Below are 22,479 nucleotides of genomic sequence, written 5' to 3' on the forward strand. Positions count from 1 at the left end.
AACGCACTTGCACGTATCCTACACCTAGCAGTCTTTCTCTATCTTGGGCAGTTTGCTTACAACACACACGTAACTAAAACCTTTCTGCTACCATCGATCACGTATCGATGATGTACTTGCCCCGTTGCTGCGTTACGGTCGTCGTGGTGACGGATGGGCCGGTTGCACTGTGCTGTTCACTACCACCAGTCTGCTGTTGCTGCGATGGTTGCTGTTGTTTCTGGTGTTGCTGCTGCGATGGTTGCTGCTGTTGTTGCTGCTGCTGCTGCTGGGACGACACCATCTGTTGCTGACTCTTGGAGGTGGTTACGGTGGAACCGGTAATGTCGGTCCGGAAGCTACCGGAACACTGCGAATCGGCAACGCTACGACCGTCACCCTCGTCACGGCGCGATAAATCGGAAAACGGTGAGCCGCTCCGTTTCACCACGGTCGAGAGCGAGTTCTCCGTGGAGGAGGACAGATTGCTCGTCAGCCCGCTGCTGACGGACGATTTCAGCTGCTTCTGCTGCTCGAGTATGTCGGCGGTGGTAAGATCGCTCGCCTTCACGATGTTGGGCGACACGTTACTGAGCCAGGGTTTGTTGGAGCTCGGCTTTTTGGCCATGGTCGTGGTGTTGGCACCGAGGGCAGCCGTCATGGCGGCAACGGCCGCTACGGTCGAGGTGGCACTGCACCCGCACAGCAGATCGGACGGCGAGTGACAGATCGCACAGGCGCCCTCGTCCAGCTTGCCCGCGGTGGTCGCATTCATCTCGATCTCGTTCATCGCCTCGGCCAGATTGCCCACCGTCAGGGCGGCGCTCGGTTTGTTCAGCATCGAGGCAGCGGCAGCCGCAGCCGAAGCTGCCGCCACCGTCACGGCGTTGCTACCCTTACCACCCAATTCCGGCGCTTCGTCGTAGTTTTTGCTGAGCAGCAGCTTGGACAGTGACGGTGCCAACCCGAGCCCGATATTGCGCTCGTGGTACACCTCCGAGATGGTTGGCGTCATCTCGCGCGACATATGGCGCAGGATCGAGTCCTGGATCGTTTTCTGGTTCGATTTCGTACCGTCCTTGGCGGTGGTGCCCGGTACGCCGAGGCTGCCGACACCTGCCGATCCCACCATCGGTGGACCGATGGACGGGGCGTGCGATTTGGTGCCCAGGCCCAGGTCGGATGGGGACGCTTCCGCCAGCGGAAGCATCTCGGCGTCGGTCGGTGAGAAGTAGAGCTTGTTGGCGTTCAGGTTGAGCGTCCGCTCATCGTCCGGAAGCGTGGAGAGTGGCTTCCGGGGTGGGGCAACGTGACTGCCGAGGGTGGCGGAGGAGGAAATCTCCGTCCGGCAGCTGAGCCGGTCGAGGAAACCGAACTGATCGACCGGGTGCTTCGAGCGGGACATCGTCGTGGCCGATCCCGCCGACGTACCGTGCAGCTGATGCTGACCGTGCAGCTGGCCGTGTGATTGCTGTTGGCCGTGCAGTTGTTGGTGTTGTTGCTGCTGCTGCTGCTGCTGTGGCGGGAGATGCTGTCCGTGGGGCGCCGGACCCAGTTTCAGCTTGTTGCGCGTTCGCATGCTCTGCAGACTGTGCGCCAACGATGTCAGCTTGCTGCTGATGGACGCAGCATTGGACGCACCGGAACCGGGCAGATCAAACGAACGCTCGAACTCCGAATCGGAACTGGTCGACTCCAGCACCGAGAGTGATTTTTGGCCCCCGTTCGGGACGGAACTCTTGCCGGCGGGACCGGCCGGACCGACCGCACCGTTAATGTTGTTGTACACCGGGGCGAGCGGTGCCAGCGGCCGTAAGCTTTCCACCATCGGGAGCGTTTGGCGCGGTGGTGGCAATGGCGGCAGGTGATGGCCTTGGTGTGCCGCCCGTCGCAGAACGGTCGCATGGCCCGAACCCTCCCAATCGGTTGCCGAGCTTGCCGAGCTGGAACTATCCGGCCGCCGGTGATGGCCCGGATTCGGGTGATGGTGAACGCCGTCGCGCAGCGTATCCGGGAGCGTGTATGACCCGGCGCCACCCATCACCATACCGGTGGCGGTCGCCGGACCGTGCACACCATTCAACGCACCGGCCACACCGTGCACGGTGCCATTGTTCGTGTAGAGATTCTTGATGCGCGTCTGGTGCGCCAACGCCAGCGACACGTTTTGGTCCACGTTCTGTATCGTTACCGGTGGGCTCGGTGTGAACGCGGCATCGCTTTCCCCGCCGCCACCCGGTCGCGACACCTTGATCGTGCCGCGCAGGCTCGAGTACCCGAGGCCCTTCGCGAGATGGTCGCTTTTCAGCAGTATCTGCTGCGTCGTATACCCATCGGACAGCTCGCTGTCGGTCGTGTTGGCCAGGCTCGTATCGAGCACGTTCCCGTTCGGGACGCCATTCCCGTTCGGCACGGACTGCGCACTGTCCGTTTGTCCCCCGTCCGGTTCACCACGGCGCCGGACGTACGAGATGAAGGCACTGCGGGTGCTCAGGAACGGTACGCGACGCAGGGGTAGCGGTGGGCGCGAGAAGTTGTAACTCGTCTGCGACTTTACCGTCACCGCCGGGGAGATGCTCCGCTGCTGCGAATCACCGCTCGTCGGCGTTGGGCTCGCGCCGGACGACGGTTTCAACTGCTGCTGCTGCTGCTGGGACTGTTGCGAAGATTGCTGCTGTTGCTGCTGTTGTGCGGTTTGTTGCGATTGCTGCGACTGCTGGACGGATTGCTGCTGGTGCGCACTTTGCTCGTCGGCCTGCTCCTCTTCGTTCAGCGACTCCGAGCTGCTGCTCGACTCGATGCCCAGGCTCTTCGGTGCTTCCTGCGTGTCGAACAGCGCCAACAGGGCTTGCAGCACGAACTGGCAGTTGCGCCGGTTCGCCTGTTTGCCGGTGCGCAGTGTCACCTGGTCTTGGCCCACCTCCATCAGGTCGAAACCGAGCGACGCGAGCAGCTCGTGACATCCGGACACACGCCACAGCCGTACGCTGAGCGGTACATCGATCGCACCCTCGCTATCGGTCGCTTTCGATGGGAACTGTGCGACCACGTTCCGCATCACGCCTATGATCTCGTCCGCTATTTCCGCCCCGTGCACCAGCTTGGACAGCGCGTGCAGTGTCGTCGGGGACAAGCCGAGCAATGCCTGCAGGCTGGCGGAACACTGCGACAGCCGGTCCTCCGGATCGCTCTGCGGGAAGAACACGCTCGACGGGATGCCGTTGGCGGCCGGTTCGAAGCGAAACCCGACCGCCATCAGCAGATCCTTCCACCCGCTTACCGGGCCCGCCTTGTTGTCGATGCTCTTCTGCGTGGTGTACATCGCGTTCTTCTGTCCGCGGTGTATGCGCTGCAGGCTCTTCTCCACCAGATGCAAACACACGCGCAACGCATCGCGACACTTGTCCGGGGTGCGCATCAGCTCGCACAGCGCCTGCCCGATGAGCGCAACCTTGTTCGAGAGCCGCACGTTACCGCCGATCAGTATGAAACCGGCCCAGTTCGCCGGATGGGCGAAGTGTTTCGTGTGCTGTACGGTTTGCATCGCTTCCGCTAGGGCCCGTGCGGCGCGCGTACCCTGCAGCAGCGCTGAGTAGAAGGCGCGCAGCAAAATTTTGGCCGCCGTTTCCGGCACGGGCCACAGCGATACGAGTACGGCGCCCGTACCGGCAAACAGCCAGCTGCCGGCCAGATTGGCCACACCACTGCCGGTGATGGGTTCCACCGAATGGTACGAGCTCAGCACGACCAGCTTCGCGGTCAGCTTCATCGATAGCAGATCGGCCGCACTGAGAATGAAGTCGGACAGCGGCGGTATCTCCATGTTCGAGGTGGACAGATCGGTCGTCTCCTCATCGTTGTCGCCGCCCAGCAGCTCGCCGGCCGCGTTCGGGTAGAAGCGCTTCTGCGACTGCGAATCGAGCACCTCGCCGGGGCTGAGCACGACCGCACCGAGCTTCCAGCTAACGTTCGCCGCAAAGTGGACACATTCCGCCGCGGGCAGCTCGGACACGATCGACTCTTTGGTGGCACTCGAGCTGACCAGCGGTTTCGTGTTGAGCATATCGGACACCATGGCCGCTTCCTGCAGTGAGGCGGGCGAATCCGACCAGCCCCAGGTTTCGGACAGCGCGGACGGTATCTTCGGTCCACCGATTACGAGCGCACTGTTGAGTCCGTCCGCTTAAAGGGGAGATGCACAAAAGGGGGGGAGTTGTTAGACAAGATCACACGACAAAAAACTAAGCGGAGGTCAAACGTCTTACCAGGTTCACGCGTTTTGATGCGACTCTTTTGCCGCAGTGTGTGCAACGACGGGACGGTCAGCAACGAGCAACGTTCGGACAGATATTCGCCATCCTCATCGCCGCTGCGCAGGATAGCAAACGGGACCAGGTAGAGTTCCTTCTCCAGTACTAGAATCAACTCGCGACGTCCAATTCGAGCAGCTGCAATAGAATGCGGGTGCGGTTAATTTAACGGAGGTTGGTGCTAGAGGTCCACAAAAAAAGGACGACCATTCTTACTTGTGCTGATATCCGGCAGCAGATCTTCGAACGGAGCTAGCAGCAGATTGTACAGGACGTGTAAACAGGACGGTCCTTGCCACGGTGGCAGCATGTTCGACCGTCTCGACCGTGTCGATCCCTGCAGGCTTCCAATAGACCTGCGGAAGATGTAGAAACTTGTAGCTGGGTTCTCCAGGCCCCAACGAAACGGTCGGGCGCTAAAAACACCTACCTTGTTGAACCCTGCAGACTTGCGACCGAGCCACCGACACTGCCGAGACTGAAGAGCGAACTCAGCGAGTAGTTGCTCGAGTTGAGCAGATGGTTCCGGTTGACCATGCGCAGAAACCCAGCCCGCTCGTTCGTGAAGTCATCGATCAGGTTCTCGTTCGACGACTTCCACCCGCTCCCATCGCCCTCCTGCAACACGCTGCCCGAGTTCACGCCCAAACAGTCGCGCACAAAGTTGATGTACTGCTCCAGCAGGCTGTGGTGCTCACCCGTCCCGTCCTCCAGCGCGGTCGCTTTCTTGTCCGACGGAACCGTCCCCGACGCCCCTAGCAGCGCCTTCTTCTTCACCATCGGTAGCGTTTGCTCGTCGAGTTTGGTCGCGTGGAAGCGCACGATGCGCTTCTGGGGCTGCAGGAACCACGCGTACAGATCGGTACCGGCGAGGCTGTAGTAGATGATGCTCGTCTTGCTGCGATTGACCGTGTCGAAGATGTACTCGCTGCAGGTGAGCAACGTTTTCCGGTTGTTGAGCGAATTCTCCGCGCTCTGGTTCGAGTCGGCACCCATACGGGACCGGCAGCGTTCGGCCGCGACCAGCGCCTCCTCCGTGCGGCCCAACCCAACCAGAACGCGCTGCAGCGTCTGGTAGCAGGACGTTTGCAGGTCGTACAGCTGGGTACGCGCCTCCGGCGTGACCTGGTCGCTGCGTATCGACTCGAGGATCTGTGCGGCACTCTCCATCTGCTGGCGTGCCGCATCGTCATCACCGGAGGCGACCAACGAGAGGCCGAGACGGTACCGGAGCTTTGCCTCGTCCTCTAGCTTGTTGAGCGATTGGGCGATGGCTAGACCCTGGCGTAGGAAACCGACGGCTTGCGGTACTTGCTCCATCGAGTGATAGACTCGGCCCAGCGCGAGGCAGGCGTGGGCCTTCGTCTGCCGATCGGACGTCAGCGTGAGTTGCTTCTCGTAGTACCGGGCGGACTCCGCGTAGTTCCGCAGTGCATCGTACACGGAGCCGAGGTTTCCGCAGGCGCGCGCCTGCAGCGTGCTATGGCTGATGGTCTCGCCCAGCTCGAGGTCCTGCTTGTGCAGCCGCAGCGACTCGTCGTAGTCGCCCATCTGCTGGAACACCGCCCCCAGGCCACTGATCGCGTCCGACGTCAGGACACGATCGCCGAGCTCGCGGGCAATGTCACGCTGATGCTCGAGACAGTTGATCGCCTGCTCGTAGTTGCCCAGCGCACTGTGTATGCCGCCCAGATCACCGTACGCAGCCGCCTTTGCTTCCGGGTTGCCCAGCTCGTGCGATACCACGAGCCGTTTCTCCAGGCACACAAGCGCCTCCTGCAGGTTGCCGACGGATTTGTAGCAGTTGCCGAGCCCCCGGTACGCCCGTTCCTGGTCACGGGGGCTCTGCAGTGCGATGGCGAGCTGCAGGTGGCGCTCGTGACACTTGATCGCTTCCGTGTGGTAGTCGCCGAGCGCGTCGTAACAGTCGCCCAGATGCCCGAGGGCCCTCGCCCGATCGTGCTGTGCCGTGGGGGTGTTCACCTGCTCCAGCGTGCCCAGCTGCTGCTCGAGATACCCGATCGCATCCTCGTAGTGGCCCATATTGAGCCGCGCGATACCAAGGTTGCCGAAGGCTTGCGCTTCGACCGCAGAGTCTTGCAGCTCTTGGGCGCGTTCCAGCTGCTCCTGGTAGCATTTGACCGCGTGCGTATAGTTACCGAGCGCCATGTGCACCGCCCCGAGATGCCCGTGTGCCCGGCACTCGCCCGGCAGATCGCTCATCTCCTGCCGCAGCGTCAGCTCCTGCGTGTGGTAACCGAGCGCCTTGTCGAGCTTTTTCAGCAGCCGATGGGCGAGCCCGAGTGCGCCGCAGGCTGCCGCTTCCATGCCCCGCTCGCGGGTTTGTCTGGCGAGTGCCAGCTGCCGTTGGTACATCTTGATCGCCTCATCCACATCGCCCATCCGGATCAGCACATCGCCAATGTTGCCGAGTGCCCGAAACTTCCCCGGCAGATGGTTGGTCATGTGGGCGATGGCGAGGAAATACTTCTGGCACTCCAGCGCACCGCCGGTGTTGCCGAGGGCCAGATGCGCTAGCCCCAGGTTGCAGTACGCCCGGCCCATGTTCATCTTGTTCTGGAGATCCTTCGCGAGCGCCAGATCCTGATCGTAGTACCGCACCGCTTCCCGGTAGTTGCCGATGCAGTAGTGTGCGTAGCCGAGAAAGTGGCACGCCTTACCTTCGGCCGCCACATCACCCAGCTCCTGCGAGAGCATCAGGTACTGCTCGTAGTACGGCACGGCTTGGGCAAACTCTTGCCTCGAGCTCAGACAGTTGCCCAAGTTGAGCAATGCGCACGCCTCGCCGGCCGTGTCTTTCAGCTCGCGGGCAATGTTGAGGTGGGCCCGGTAGTGCATCAGCGCCATGTCGTGTGCACCGAGTGCCTGATACGCGACCGCCAGGTTCCCGTGCGTGGACGCTTCCGCGCTACGGTCGTGCACCTCCTTGCTGATGATGAGCTCCTGCTTGTGGTACTTGATCGCGGACTCGTAGTACCCGGCGGCCGAGTACGCGTTGCCGATGTTACCGTACGCCCGACCCATGCCGGCCTTGTCCTGCAGCTGGCGTGCGATCGTGAGATGCGCTTGGTGCAGCTTGAGTGCCGCATCGTGCTCCCCGAGCAGCTGATACACGATGCCCAGGTTGGAACAGGCCCGCCCCTCACCCACCTTATCACGGGCGGCCAGCGCCATCTCGAGCTGCTTCTCGTGCCACCGCTTCGCCTGCACAAAGTCATGGCCGCAGCGTGCCGCGTGTCCGAGACCGGCGTAGGCCCGCGCCTCGATCGCACGGTCCCCAAGCTGCTGCGCTATCCGCAGCACGCTTTCGTGGTAGGTGATCGCCTGCGTGAAGTTGCGCTTGTAGTGGTAGCTCGACCCGAGATTGCTGTACGCCCGGGCCTCCTCCACCTGGTTGCCAAGCTTCCGGGCCAGCCGCAGATGCTGCGTGTGGCAGTCGACCGCAGAGTCGAACTCGCCCATCGCCAAGTACACTGCACCGACGTTGCCGATCTCGCGCGCCTCCTGCAACCGATCGCCCATCTGTTTCACCAGCTGCACGCACTGCTTGTGGGAGGCGAGCGCATTCGGATAGTCACCGATCGCCGTGTAGACGTGGCCGAGCGAGGTAAGGGCAGCGGCAGCCGCCTGCGTATCCTTACACTTCATCGCCAGCACCAGCTGGTACCGGTGGGACGTGAGCGCCTCCTTGTACGAACCCTGGCTGAAGTAGGCCGAGCCGAGGTTACCGTGCGCCCGACACTCACCCGCGGTATCGCCGAGGCTTTTGGCCACCGCCAGGTCCTGCTGCATGTAAGCGATCGCCTTGTCCAGCTGGTTCAGCGCCCAGTGGGCGGAACTCAGCGCGGAAAACACGGACCCGCGCAGCTTCAGCGAGCAGGAACCGATCCGGAGCGCCGACTCGAGCACGGTAACGGCGGCGTGGTACTGACCGGCACCGAGCAGCTCCTGCCCGACCACCGATATCACGACGAACGGCGACTGGTCGAGTTTCATCGCCTTCAGCTGCTGGAACGTTGGTTCGAGTGCGTGCCGCAGCGGGCTCTTGATCGAGGCCTCCACCAGCCCGGCCAGCAGCTGTTTGCTGTTCGGATCTTGCGCGAGGCCGGCGCTGAACGCGGCGAGCGCCTCGCCGTACCGGCCGAGACACTGCAGCGCGACACCCTGCCGGAAGTACGCCTTGGGCCACTGCGGGCACAGTTCCCGGGCGCGCGTTGCGTCCTGCAGGGCGAGCGCAAACTGGCCCTGCTTTAACCGGGCCGCCGAACGGTTGCTGTAGAGGATGTGGTTGCCCGGGTCCAGCCCGAGCGCGTCCGTGTACAGCTGGACGGCGGTACTGAAGTCACCATTCTGGCACGCGGTATTTGACTGGCGCACCTTCTCGAGGAAGAGGGCCCTGTTGGCCGCTGGCAGTTCCGGCGTACCTTCCGGTTCGTTCTACGGGCCGCACACAAATGGGGGCAGCGAGATGACAGCGAGAGTGCGGGAGAAGGAAAATGAAAATGAAAGAATGCAAGAAAAACCTCCCATTAGTTGCACATTTACGGCCTTTTTTTTTCTTTATCAATCACACGCACACAATCTCATTCATACACGCACACACACACACACACACACACACACACACGGGAACGCTGTGCTGCTGTGCCTGGGCCAGTCGACGATAAGGACGAGCCAACAGAAGGCAGCAGCAGCTACAACGGCTTCACCGCGCACTGTATAATTAGCGACCAGCGCGCGGACGGCCGGGCCGAAGAGAAACGCGCGATTACGGTACCGAAAGGATCAGCTCGGCGGACAGTATCTCCCAGACGGTGGGATGGATGGCGGGCTGCTGCGCTGTGATGGCGGTGGCCGTGATCGCGTTGGTACCGCCGGTAGTCTGATGCCCGGTCACCGTACCACGGCCCCGATGGCGATGTCGCCGCTCCGTGTGCATGGTAGCTGGTGGGAATTGATGGCAGACTCACACACACACACATACGTACAAACGCACAACACCCGGCACTGCACACAGTGGTGTCCGTGTCTCGATCGCGAACGCGCGACCCCGGACCGTCCGGCAATGACGATCGTGTTCACGCGGCGGTTCACCTTAAACTGAGAGCGCGTACGCGCTAGAAATCGCTTCGAGCGCGTACCTCGTGCTCCATTCGAGAGATCGAGAGAGACACAGAGAGAGAGAGTACCCGATCGATGCGAGAGAAATCTCGCGATCGCATCTTTACCGAGGGGGTGTGTGAGTGCGCACCCCCGTGTGGCTGCCTGTCTGTCGCTCGCTCAGGTATTTCTTCGCATTGTCTTTCCGTCGCCACAAGATTGCCCATCATCCCCCAAACCCACCTGCTTTCCCTTACACTTTGCTGTGTTGTTCCGCAATTTTTTACTCTCACCCACTCTCTCTCTCTCTCCCTCCTTCTCTTTATTTTGCTCTTTCTCATCCCGTTCGCGGGTCCGCTTTTTGAACGAAAAGTCAAGCCAAACGATTGGAACGATGGGAATGAAATCGCTCTTTTCTGGCTGTGTGTTACATTCGAGACCGCCGTCCTGTACGGAAATCGGTTGCCACCGTCATCTTTGTCTTGCTTCGCTTCGCCTATCTATCCTATCGCATTCCTCCCCTGCACCCGCTGCTCGTCCCAAAACCCCGGCTCGACTGTCCGGTGGCTGAAGAAGACACACCGCACTGTGTACCTTCTTACCACAACCACACACACACACACACACGGTCGGTAGTACCTGTCCAACTCAAGGGTGAGTGGTGCACGGTCTTACGAATAGGGGTATCGATGTTGATTTTGCCCTTCCGCTGACGTGCCTTTTCGGTACCGAATGATGAGCGTGCGGATGCCCCGGGTGCCTCGGAAGTGTTGCCAAGTCGCGTTCTCGCAGCAAAACCCCTCCAAGCAGCATGGAAATGTGCTCCCGTTTTTTTTTTTTGTTGTGGAACCGTGAGGTGGCGGGTGGCAGAATTCTGCGCTCGGGAGAAGAATTTTGATTGCTTCACAGTTTTGTAAATTTCGGTTTCATTCAATCATGAAGCAAACAAAAAAACTATGCCTTTGCCAGCTGAACTGAGCGGTTTCTGTGTGGAAGTTTGTCATTGCGTACCAACTATTGTTTGGCTTAGGGACACTTTTGTGAGGGACATTGAGGTACACGAATCGATACTCAACAGATTCATAAGAAGGTTCATGAATCTTCAAAGTTCCTTGAAACCCCAGAGAATCAATTTATAAATATTCGTTTAGAAAGGTTAAATCATTTTATTTAGCCGCATTTTTAGGGTTTTGATTATGACGTCTAAGAAAAAATCTTCGTCTTTGAGGATTAATTAATCTTTAAGGATTCTGCATCTTTGAGAAATCTTGAGGACTTCTGTATCTTTTTGGTCCCTAAACCTTTGATGGATCTTCAAAGATTCATGAATTTTTGAGGATTCCAAAATCCTTCATGTTGCTGAATTTTAGAAGAATAATGAACCTTTGAGAATTTCTAAATCTTTGAGGTTCCCAAATCTTTGAGCACTCTCAGTCCTTCGAGGTTCCTAAATCTCTGAGAAGACTCAGTCCTTTAATGTTCCTAAATCTTTGAGAATTCATAGACCTTCAAGGATACCAGAATTCATAAACCTTTGAGGATTCCTGAATCTTTAATTATTACTGAATCGTTGAGGATTCATGCATCTTTAGAAGAGAGTTTCGGAATTATTCAGTCGATTCACAGATTCATTGAGATTTATGAATCCGAATCAAATCAATAGTTCCACCTGCAAAAGAGAAGCAAGAATTCTTGTAAAGTTCAACCTTTTTTTTTTGTTAGCGTCTGTGTTTAGCAAAAAATAAAAATAAATGGGACGCTGGCACGGTAAAGATAACCCAGTTATGATTTTCTGTACGAAGGTGTGCCTCCATCCATAATACAAAAATGAGTTACGACCTTGCTCTAGGCATCAGAATATGTAAAACATGATCAGGGCCAAACACACAAACACACACACACACACAAACTGGCCGATAATCAACCAAGCTTCTATCGCAGTCGGTGGAACACATGGAAGAAACGAGCGCTTAAAAAAACGCACCCAAAAGTAATACATCTTCACCCAGCGAACAGAATCGTGCCCGTAACGCTGCGGCCCCACGGCTGTGGTACAGTTTTCGTTTGCTCGAGATCGAGAGCACACTGTCCCGGTATATCAGTGTAATGGAATTTGGTAGTAATAAGGCGCAGCACTGCACCGGACCCGGGAAGCAAAGGAAAAAAGCACTCGGCAAACGTGCATTTGCAAAGCATCGCGTCCGAAAAACAAAAGCAAGGCACGGGGGAAAAAAAAACAACAACAACGCCAACCAAACCAAACGCACAAAATTTAGGACTCTTTGGAGAAGAGAAACTAGTGGTGGAAACCATCACCACCTAATGCAGCCACAGACACATACACCTACCGGTGGAGTTGCGCGCACACAACCGCAACCGGGGTGGATTGCTTTTTGGGGAAGATTTTGTATAAATAAATTGAAGGAGGTATACGTGTAATCAATTATTATGATTGCTATCATCTTTGCCGCGCACCGTTTTCTGCGTTTGTACGTGGTGGTGCTTGTGTACGGGAAACGTAAGCTATTTCCACCAACCAGTGCCAACCGCATCCATTCCGCGCTGTACTCGATTTTCCCCATCACCATTGGCACAGGCAAATGGTTCCACCGGTTTGGACTCATTTACCGTGGGCTTTCGGTTTTAAGTCGGGTCATTTTTTACGTTTTCCACAGCATTCCACCCGCGCGGTTACATCTCCACACCATCGGCACCGTGGCCGTGGGGGAATGGTCAATTTCCCTTGCGGGTGAGTGAGTGAATCGGAAAGAAAAACAGACTCTCAAACACGCATTAGTTTGTATCGCTAGATAAGGGATGTGTTTTTTTTTGGTTCTCATATGGAGGAAGGCCACCGTGAAGCGCGTTATCGACAAAAAAAAAAGGACACCAGGACGGAGGATTTGTTTTTCACGCCCCTGCACACACATCCACGGCCGGCGGAACGGAACGGTTGGCGGAATGTTTATTAACAAGCCGATAGATCGGTGGAAGTAAATGTTCTGCACGCGGCCAAGGTGACGGAACGTTTCATCATTTCCACCCCGGTGAAGGGGGTTCGTCGCTTGCCGACATGGCACGGCGGTGTGGGCAAGGCAGCAAATAATGTCGGCAGTGGTTGGGAACAATTTTTCAACCCTTTGCACCGTCTAGCGGGGCCGGTGTGGGTAGGAACTGGAAACGGCACCGTGCCCAGATTAGTGGCCAGTCGATGGTGGATGCGCTGCCGTTCCGAAAAGGGACATTGCGAGAAGGTGTGTGCCGGGTCGGGATCGGTCGGCCGGCACCGATTTCCGGAGGTAACGATGATCCTAATCATTGCTAATTAATCTGCGGCCGGCTGTTGCCGGGCGCAATCACAAGCACATACACGCACGGGCACCGGGAAAGCTGAAACCGAACTAGATAATGGAATTTTGATAACGCGTGCGAGTGCGCGTACTGACCGAGATGATCTCACTGCCCCCGAAGACGACCGACGGCCGGGCGATCGTATCCCCGGGTTGAAAATCAATTTAACCAACCGAACGACCCTGAAAGTGCTTTGTCTTACGCCGGGTGTTTGTGGTGTAACTGTCGCAACTCCTCCGGGTCCGAAGATCGATCGATCTTTCGCGCAGAGCCGCCTCCCCCGATCGGTTGTCCCTTTTTTTTTTTGAGGGCCCGTGATTGCAAAAATGAAATTAATTTGCAACCAAATTGCAGCCGACAATCTAGCTGTAACTGTAGTGAAAGGTGTTGCATTCTACGTGTGTTGCTTGAGCAAAAAAAAACGGGACAGATTTGCAGTTTCGTCGTTGCGAACGATCTACCAAATCGTGCAGCAATCATAAACCATCCTGCGACCAGCACCGGGAACACCAATATCGATAGGAATGGGCGCATATTAACTCTGCTCCGAATAAAGTGCACTTTTTCTCATTTGGCCGCGTACATCGCACAGCGGCATCGTCGGTGGCGTCAAGCAACCAAGTTTGGTCCGGTTTTTGTTGTTGTTGTTAGTGTCTTTATCTTTCCCTTTCCAGCAGGACTCCCTTTAAAGCCACGATGTAATTACACCTTACCCATCATCAGCCAGCACAATACCGGCACGACGTCCCGGGTGCACCACCGGCAACTTTCCTTCTGTTCTGCTAGCAAATCGGCGGCAAAAATAATAAAGCCCACATCATGCGCGAAAGGATCATCGCACCCGTGGAAGCACCCCAGGAACAGTAAATGAAAAGAAATTCCACCCTTCGCTTCGGGTGATGAGGTGAACGCGTGTTGAAGCGTGCAAACGACGCTTTGCCACATACACGAAAAATGGAATATGGAAGTGGCCAAAACCGCGAGCCAAAGCTTGCCGATCGGTTGGAAGCTCATCCTTAGATCAGGCGCACCGGACCGCACCGTCGTGGTTTTGTGCACCGGTAATACGATCGAACCCCGATCGCCGTTTTCACTCGTTGGCTTCCCGTACGGGGGCACCGAAGAATAGGGTACGAATCCGCGTAGGGGGAGTGCAAACGGATGATTTGCTGGATGAGGATGCATCCGTCCGGATGACGATGAATTGCACTAACCGCAACAGATGGAATCTCTTCGTTCGTTTCTGTCCCGTTGTCTTGTTCCTTCGGTTCCCTCCTCCACGCATGGACACAGAACAATCGTGGTGTTTTTTTGTTGTTGTTGTTTGGTTCAACAACTCTGTGCCTTCTGCTTGCCGACCGCTCTTTGCAGGCGGGTTACGAGCGGCAGCTATGCTCCCACAGAGGACAGGACGGTTCGTCGTTTGTCCATCATCGTCGCGCGGTAGGTCACGGGAAAGTTGAATGAAATTCATCAACACGTTCCCTTTTTCCACCGTAGCATCGTTCGGTGAAACGTCAGAACAAAGATTCTTGCCCAACGGCTGGGGTTGTGGCGCTGTTGTGAAGGCGATCTAATGCTCTTGGTCATATTGCTGAAGGTATAACGAAGGATTGTTGATTGCAAAAAGCCGCTGTAAAGCAGGAAAAACATCATGTTTGTAAAATTATTTCTTGCCAAATAACACATAAAGAGCCAAATGACACATAGAGAGACGAAATATTAAATTTAAACAAAAGGACTTCAACGGTGCATCAAGCGAGGAACTTCTGCAATAAGTTTTATGGCTTTATCGTAGTAAATCATTTCCATTTAAATGTAAAAAATTGGAACATGGCCAGGAAGTCCATTGTGGAAAAAATGTAAAGTTTTGGTAGTTTGAAATAGAAAGACTTCAACTATCAGGCAAGCGAGGAACCTTTCCAAATGGTTTGTTTCACTGATCATACAAACTATTAATATTTCTTCTGCATTATAAGTAAAAATATGTGCAAAATTCGATCACACCGTCTTTCTTAAAAAAAATCAAAAAGGAAAAAAAGTGGAGCATTTTTAAATTCGAATCGAAAGACTTCAACGACGCAGCAGACGAGGAACCTCTGGAAAAGATTTGTTTGATTTGTCGTATTGATTTTTTATTTCTGTGAGCATGGTCAGGCATATAAGTTTTAATAGTTGTTTTACAATAAGAAATGAAAGGAAACCCCAAATGACTGCTCCACTATTGTGAAGCACACTAGAAAAAAAACGTTCATTTAATCCTGTGAAAATAGAATCTGCCTGATCATAGGTTTTGCGGTTTCACTTTCTAGCTCTTCTTCAATCGCTCGCGTTCCTTTGCCATTGCCTGGCCGGGTATCGATTACAGGAAATCGAACCTAATGCTAGCGAGCGCCCTAAAGTGTCCGATACTTGAACCGTATAAAGATGCTCCATCGATTGCAGGACGCTACTCCCTCCAACCGCATTGAGAACACAGACCAAAACAGAGACACACTGAAGAAAAGAAGGAAAAAAAGTCGATTACGCCGAAAAATGGTAGTCTTATCCCGTGCGCGCATATCCGTTTTTGCCTGCCGGACCATTCCGGGGCTCGAGAGAATGATTAAACACTCAACCAAAAATTAGAAGCCTCCCCGGACCGGGGACCGGGGCTGCCACACAGCGGTTTAAGTGGTCGGCGGGCAGAAAAACGCGAGAGAACCAACATCAAAGCATCCCTTTTCGGGAACGGCTGAGAAGCTTTTAAAATGCCGGGAAATCGGAGTGACGACATAACCCGGCGAAGTGGAGTGGCGGGGAAGGCGAGCGATCGGTGCGGATGGAGGGATGCATGTATGAAAACGAAATAGAAATGATTACGCAGCATGATTGCTGGTTTGCCGTGGGTGAAGAAGCCAACAAGTCGCCGAGTCATGGTTCGGGTCCGCGGTTACGGTGGCGGCCAGCAGAAAAGCCATCACCAGCCGGTACAAGAAACTGAAACGCTTCCGCGTGTGGATGTGCGCTCTCGATCGCTTTGTGCTTGTCTAGTTTGTGCAAAAATTGATGCAGGTACCAGCGATGTACAAACAACCAAGCATACAAGCAAGCAAGCAAACAGGGATCATTTAGAGTAAAGGGATGTCTTTTTTTTGTGAAAGCAATTATTTTAGATTTCACGTGCAAAACAAACAAAAGCGCAAGATTCCGCAAATGGTTTCTTTTACTTCGGCAAGCAGGAAAACGACCGTCCACCTTCACCACCGGCGGGAAATTATGCTCCTTTCGCGCCCACTTTGGTCGGTAGAAAACTTTGCAACGGAGCACAACGGGAGAAAACGGTTTTAATTAATGTGAGCAGCGAATCAAATGGTCAATAAATCACTTCAATTTTAATTGCCAGCTCACGTCATCGTTAGCCTGAATGAAGCAATCTATTAGCCCGTATGGGAAAGTGCAAACAAACATCGGGCGGACAAGCGTCCGGCAGGGAAGGCAAAAGAATTTTAACATATAAGCTATTACTCTTTTTCGATTTGAGGGTTGATTTTGTGGCACCATAAGGTAGGGTGGTGCTTGGAAAATACCATGCCAGTGAAATGTAAGCCCAACGGCCGGGGACCGCATTGGGTAGAATGGAATGAATTTTCCCGCAATGCACTTTTCCCGCATTAGCAGCGGCAGGCGCTTTCTCTCGCTGCAAACCTGGCTATTTTCCTTCTAGAAGTTGAGCTTAATTATACCATCATACACACAGCCGGCAGGCAGGCAGGCCATCTAGCATACGGCAAAATAAACACATCATCATTTCCAAGCCCATCGTGGCCAGCTTCTTTGCCACGATGAAAGAAATGCACCACGGTGGAGCTGCAGGGCACAACGCACGAGCCCCAGCAGCAACAGCACCATCCTTGTTAGCTACCACAATCCGGTGGCCAAAAGCGAACGCAAACACACACAGTAATTAGCATAGTTTTGCGTTACGGTGGTTCCCTGTGCCAAGGGCAGACAGTTGTGCTGCTGTCGACATTTCCACCGAAGGGCCAATTCATTTGTCCGACAAACGGTGCTAATGCAGTTGCACAAAGGGGCAAAAACGAGGGCCCTAAATGGATGAGCACCGGCGGTGCACTCTATGGTTCGACTTTTCCACGCTTATCGAACAGATCACGGGGATGGACTGTGCTGGAGCGAAGAAAAATGTCAGCACAAACCCGGCGAAGGGTCAGATGGGTTAAAACGCGGAAACGCTACAATCAATTCTATTGCTTTCTTCACGAGCTACGCGAGGACAAAAAAGAGAGTCCTGGGGGGAAAGACAACACTTGTCAAAGGGCATAGATTAATCAAACAAGTGCTAGATTATCGTTCCGTGGCTACGAACCGTGCTCCATACACCCCGGTGGTGACTGGCGGTGGTGTTCCAATTGGCGGACAAAAAACAAAAATGCACCACAGAGTGGAGTGCAATCCTACCCTTGCCAATCGATAATTACTGGCGCAAAATATTTGCTTCCTCTGTTAGTTTTTTTTTCTTCTTACTTGGTGAACTTCAATGAGGAAAGTACACTTTCTCCCGGGAAACTGGCTTTTCACCTGCGCGCTGCGAAATGGAAAACGGAGAAAAGATGATGGCATCGTGGAAAACTGCACTAGCGACCGTTTGCAATCTATTTTCCCGCCCTCAAGCCAAAAAGAAAAGTTCAAAAACAAAAAAAAGGCCAGAAACAACAACAAAAAAGATCCGGAAAAAGTTCCTCATTGACCGCTCAAGGTTACACCCTGCTTGATGAGGCATTCAAGTCTTTCGTTTCAAACTGGGTCCGTCCTATTGGTTTGGACTCGCTCTGATCCGATTGGAATGAACCACACGGACGATCGCTTAGGAAGAGAAACGTTACATTTTCCTTCACTCAATACCACCTCCTCTTCCCTTCCCTTCCCTACCCTACCGCTTACTCCACCCTTTTCAGTGGACCACTTGAAGTTGGCATCATATCATGTAGCAGCATCGGGAGCGCTTTACGCGCTGGCCGAAAAATGCAAACGTTGCCCAGCACCGGACAGGTATAACATAAATGAGTCTTAATGAAACGCAAACATTAACACCGGCGGTGGCAAGTGCGGTCGATTGAAGGCCAGAACCGAAAGCACAAAAGCTGAACATGGTCGTAGTGGGTGAGCCACTTCCAGGGGAGCAAAAAAAAAACACACAGAGGAATCGAACGTTCGGAACTATTGTAAGATGCTTTTGCCATCATAATAGTAGTGGAAGCGATACATAAAGAGCGAAAGAGAGATAGAGAGAGAGAGAGGGCAACAAAAATAAAGCAAAAGACAAAAAAAAAACACACGGAAAATACAGTAAAGCAGACACCGTTGGAAAGAAGACCGGTTTCAAATTAATCTATTAATGTACCATTAATTGAACCATTTTTTCTCTTCTTTATTTCTAAGCGCACTGGTCAATAGTGGCTGTTCTAAGTCATTTTTTTTTCGTTCGATGAACGATCGACTAGACACTCGCATATGTGTATGGGAAACGTCACTAGCCGACTACGCGCCGGCACACTGCGCACTACCTACTACTCCATTACAGGTTCGCCCATACGAGAAGTTAAATTGAGGATGCGCTCTGATCAAGTGACACACTTTGCCGCAAGGGGGTTGGCGTGGTAGCCAAACGGCAGATAGGCCCCTTCCTTCCTGGGAGCGCGCAGCAGCTAGCGACCGTTTCCCGAAATCATTAGTGCACTAATAGTTCCCAAGGGTTCCTTCTCATCTTACCGCCAGATGAAAACGATGATGACGATCGCGATGATGACGACGACGACGACGAACGCCGGTGGTTCACCTGGTGGCTGCTGCTACACCCTAACCTGTCGTCCACCCTAATGTGTTGCCCGGCTTTTTCCCCTGTGCTCGGGTGACGCGATCGCCCGAGAGTGAGTGCTGAGTGAGGGGGCAATTAAAAAATTGGAAGCATTCTTCCACCCGAACGCGCGCTTTCTGAGCGCTGGGTGGTAATTAAGCTTCACGTCGGTTGATCGGTTGGCGCACAGCATAGGTACGTGCTGTGGGAACAAATTTCATGTATGTCACGTCGACCGATTGTGACGTTAACCGCGTGTATTACCCCGACTTGCCACCTTTCCTCATTTGTCCCCATTGGCCGTGATAAGGGGGAGGCTTTCTGAACGAGAAGATAGGGCAGGAAGTTCACAACTACAAAACCGGTGACATTTGTTTGCTGCAAAGTAAGTGAACTGTGGCCTAATACGGAGCAGCGAGTTTGCTACAAAGTAGCAGCAGGCACACGAACGCGAACCTCGACAACTCAACATCCATTACCCGGTAATCTTCACCGGGCGATCGACAAATCGCGTCGACGGTGAGGCGAGCATATTTTTAATACCGATTTGACAGCCGGACGGGAACCGGGTGCTCCGGCGCAAGAAAGTGATCGCTTCTGCGCGAGGTCAGCTCGTGCGATGTAATTCATTTATCATGCGTGCCACCTCTGCCCTGTGGTGGTGCCCCCTTGGGTCAATCAAACGAGTTCCGCACCACATTAGTGCCGTGGCAGTTTAGAGCTGTACCGCATGCGCGAATCTAGTGTGTGGGTTTGATGCCGAACCGAAAAAGGGACCTCCGGCTCCGGTGCGTGGAATGGAATTTTCAAACTCGATCATCAATATCGGTCTAGGCGTAACGTATGATTTTCCGACAGGTTTCTTCTGCATCATGATGCGCTGTTGCAATTGCAACAAATTGTTGCCACCGACCGTTACAATGAACGGGCAACAAAATGACCGGTGAGAGCTTTCTCGCTAACCGGGCGGTGACTTGTACAAAATAAATAATTTGCAATACGTGTTATGATGGCGTCGTTGCACTCACCATGGGAAAACCTTTTCCAATTTCATCATAAATACTTACTCGCGGATACCATTAGCTATCCGCTCATGCTAAGAGATGAAAAGAATTTCTAGCGATTTTAGTGACTAATACTAATACTTTACTAATACTATTATGAAAAGTACGAAATTTCTGGCGTATCTTGAGTTTCGGTCAGTTTTCAAAATGACAGCTAGAGGAAGAGAAAACCCGAAGATGACACTTCTAAATGGAAGTGTTGCCAGATTCCACCAAAACTGAATAGTGGGGTTATTAGACCTGACCGATTGTGCCAAATGATTTAGTCGTCTATCTGTCAAACCGGGCTCTGGCAGGGCGATTGACAGATAGATGCTGTCCGCTAGTGTAATAACGGAACGAAACGCATCATCAATAAATTTCGTTTTATCACCGATTTTATATGACAACTATTTTTTTTTTCATTTGTTTCATTGCGTTTCCGAGTAGCCAGAATTGTCATTTGCAGCATTTCACTGATAATCCAGGAGCTTTAGAAACTGTTAGGATAGATAGGACTTGCTTTAAAAAATTCCAAAAATGATCTTTGAATTTGAAAAAATGATCAAAAGTGGCTTGGAGGTTTTGAGTGCAAGTCTTCCGCTTCAGAGTAACGATCATAAAATACCCTTTTTCGCATATAATATCATCTAACGATGAGAAGTTAACATCAAACTATTTCTTTTGCTTATGGAAAGAATCACACGGATATCACTCTCACTACATTCTAGCCAACGTTAGGCACAACTCGGCGTAACTCAACGAAATGGGTTCAATCTTGTTCACGCTTCACGCGTGTGTAACACTTTTGAACTTCTTGTGCTGTCTGACATTCGAGGTTAAACGGGCGGTGTACCGCATTTTCACGATCTCCATTCTTCGTGGGTTGTTTTTACGCGCTCCGGCTACAGGACGTTTGCCTAGCAGTAGCGCACACTACACGCTGGTGTGCCCTTCCATCCACTCCGCATGGTTGGAAAATCTGAGCAAAAAAAAAAAAGCAAACGGCAAAAGTGTCTTTACTTAATGGGCTTAATTGGATGTTAGATTGCCGCAGAGGCCGATGCTGTCCGCCCCCGAAGACCACTCTCGCGACCCGAAGAGGTCAACTCCCGGGGTATCCGGATGAGTTTTTATTCAAATTAACTCTGCACACACTGGATGCGGGGTGAAGCCACAAAGCCGTTTGGAAAACTTTCCATGTCCATGTGCGAACGAACCATTTCTATGCGGCATCGGTAACTTCCCATCGATTGAGCAGCCCACATTGGATGCGGAGTACGTTGGGAGAAGGGAAGGGAGGAGCAGTTATATTTGGTTGGACTCGTTTGGAACTCACGATCCGGACCGTTGGGGGCACTGTTCTAGGATTGCAGGATTGGGCTCTGACCTCTTCCCGGTCCGCCACCACAACCTCGACCGTGGCAGAGGAATTCTCAGGAGGATTTGTGGCGAGAACAAAAAAAAAAACGCTCCGTAACCAAAGTCGCCCACCGATGATGGCCTAACGATGGCCGCATGGGAGGTTCCATACCGGTGGTTTCGCATTAGCTACTTCCTCTTCCCCCTCGGGGGTCACATTCTCCACCCCAGCCTTTCAGCGCTTGTCGTGATGGGTGCCCTGTGCCCACCGGCATCCTGCCTCCTGCCCCCGTTAGCTACTACCAGTGTGGCCGCACTGGAATGATTTATTAGTTGGCCGAGAGTGTACCGAGTTGGAGAAGAGAGCAGCAAACAAAAATCCTCCCAACCAGGAGTTCGATTTCAGTGCCAAGGGGGCAAGGATTTTGCTGACGCAGAAACGGAAAAGTGCGCCACACGGGCGGCGTAATAGAAGCGCGTGCCCACGACCGTCCGTCGTGGGGGCGTGTAAAGTTCGTGCGCTGCCGAGCATGGCGGCGGCGACGAACCCTAACTAGACGCGAGACCGCGCTCGGTCGCGCGCACCCTTCACCCGGAGACAAACCATCGATGCGCCTTTGCCTTTGCTAGTGCGATGAAAACCGGTAAAGACTGTCTTTAAAGAGCGATGAATTATAGACGGTTTCTGTTCGGAGCAGTGGCCCATCCTTCCCAGCTCCGGATTCCCTGGTGGATGGCGGGTGGAGTCCCGAACCCGAGCCGGTGGTCGTGCTCTAATTTACAGACTACCGACCCCATCCCTGCTGGATGGGATCTTGCGGGTGCCCGTTGGCACACGATGATCAATCCAGGCATCCACAGCGAGATGATCATCTTTCGCCACCTTATCCCGCAGCAAGGCAGGGCAGGGATGGTTTAAATGGTCACTTCCGAATGATCACGATTTGGCGTTCCCTTGTCCGTCCGAGCAGCCGATCACTCATTGCTGAAATCCGATCGATGTGCGCGGGAAGCAATGCCAACATCTCTGCCGGCCGAAGCGAATGCAATTCTGCACGCCGATGGAATGCACCTCACGGACCCGGCAGGTTCAGTAACCTTTCGTGAGATAGCTAGGCAGCAGCTTCTTCTGGGAACGTAGCTGTTGAAGGTGCCCGTTTGAATGTTGGACAGAGCTAATTAGCCGCGCAGTTTTTTATATGTTTCGCAATTGCACGATCCGGCATCTCGAAAGTGCAAGGAAGGCGATAAGCTAGGCAAGCTGCTAGGTTAATTTTCGATCGTTGTGCGATTGATGGAATGTGGTTGAAAGTTGTAATTTTCTTTACTTCTTTTCTAGTGATTGGTATCTATTGAGTTAAACGCTTCTAATTACATACTAACACTAACTGGGATGTGTACTAACAAAGAGCGCCATCTACAGTAAATTCGCTCAAACACATATGAAGTCTCTTGTAAG

At 53.7% G+C, this 22,479-nt stretch overlaps 1 protein-coding gene across 1 annotated transcript; it reads right to left on the reverse strand.

The window, feature by feature from the left end:
• Positions 1-97: 97 nt before the first annotated feature.
• On the reverse strand, positions 98-9,249 carry LOC128719710 (tetratricopeptide repeat protein 28). The gene is made up of 5 exons (XM_053813339.1): positions 9,088-9,249; positions 4,720-8,747; positions 4,506-4,645; positions 4,245-4,427; positions 98-4,161 (listed from the first exon to the last, which is right to left on the reverse strand). The coding sequence occupies exons 1-5, from the start codon at positions 9,247-9,249 to the stop codon at positions 98-100; spliced, it is 8,577 nt and encodes a 2,858-aa protein (XP_053669314.1).
• Positions 9,250-22,479: the final 13,230 nt, after the last annotated feature.

This window comes from Anopheles marshallii, chromosome 2 (genome assembly GCF_943734725.1).
Source record: "Anopheles marshallii chromosome 2, idAnoMarsDA_429_01, whole genome shotgun sequence".
Taxonomy (NCBI): Eukaryota; Metazoa; Arthropoda; class Insecta; order Diptera; family Culicidae; genus Anopheles; species Anopheles marshallii.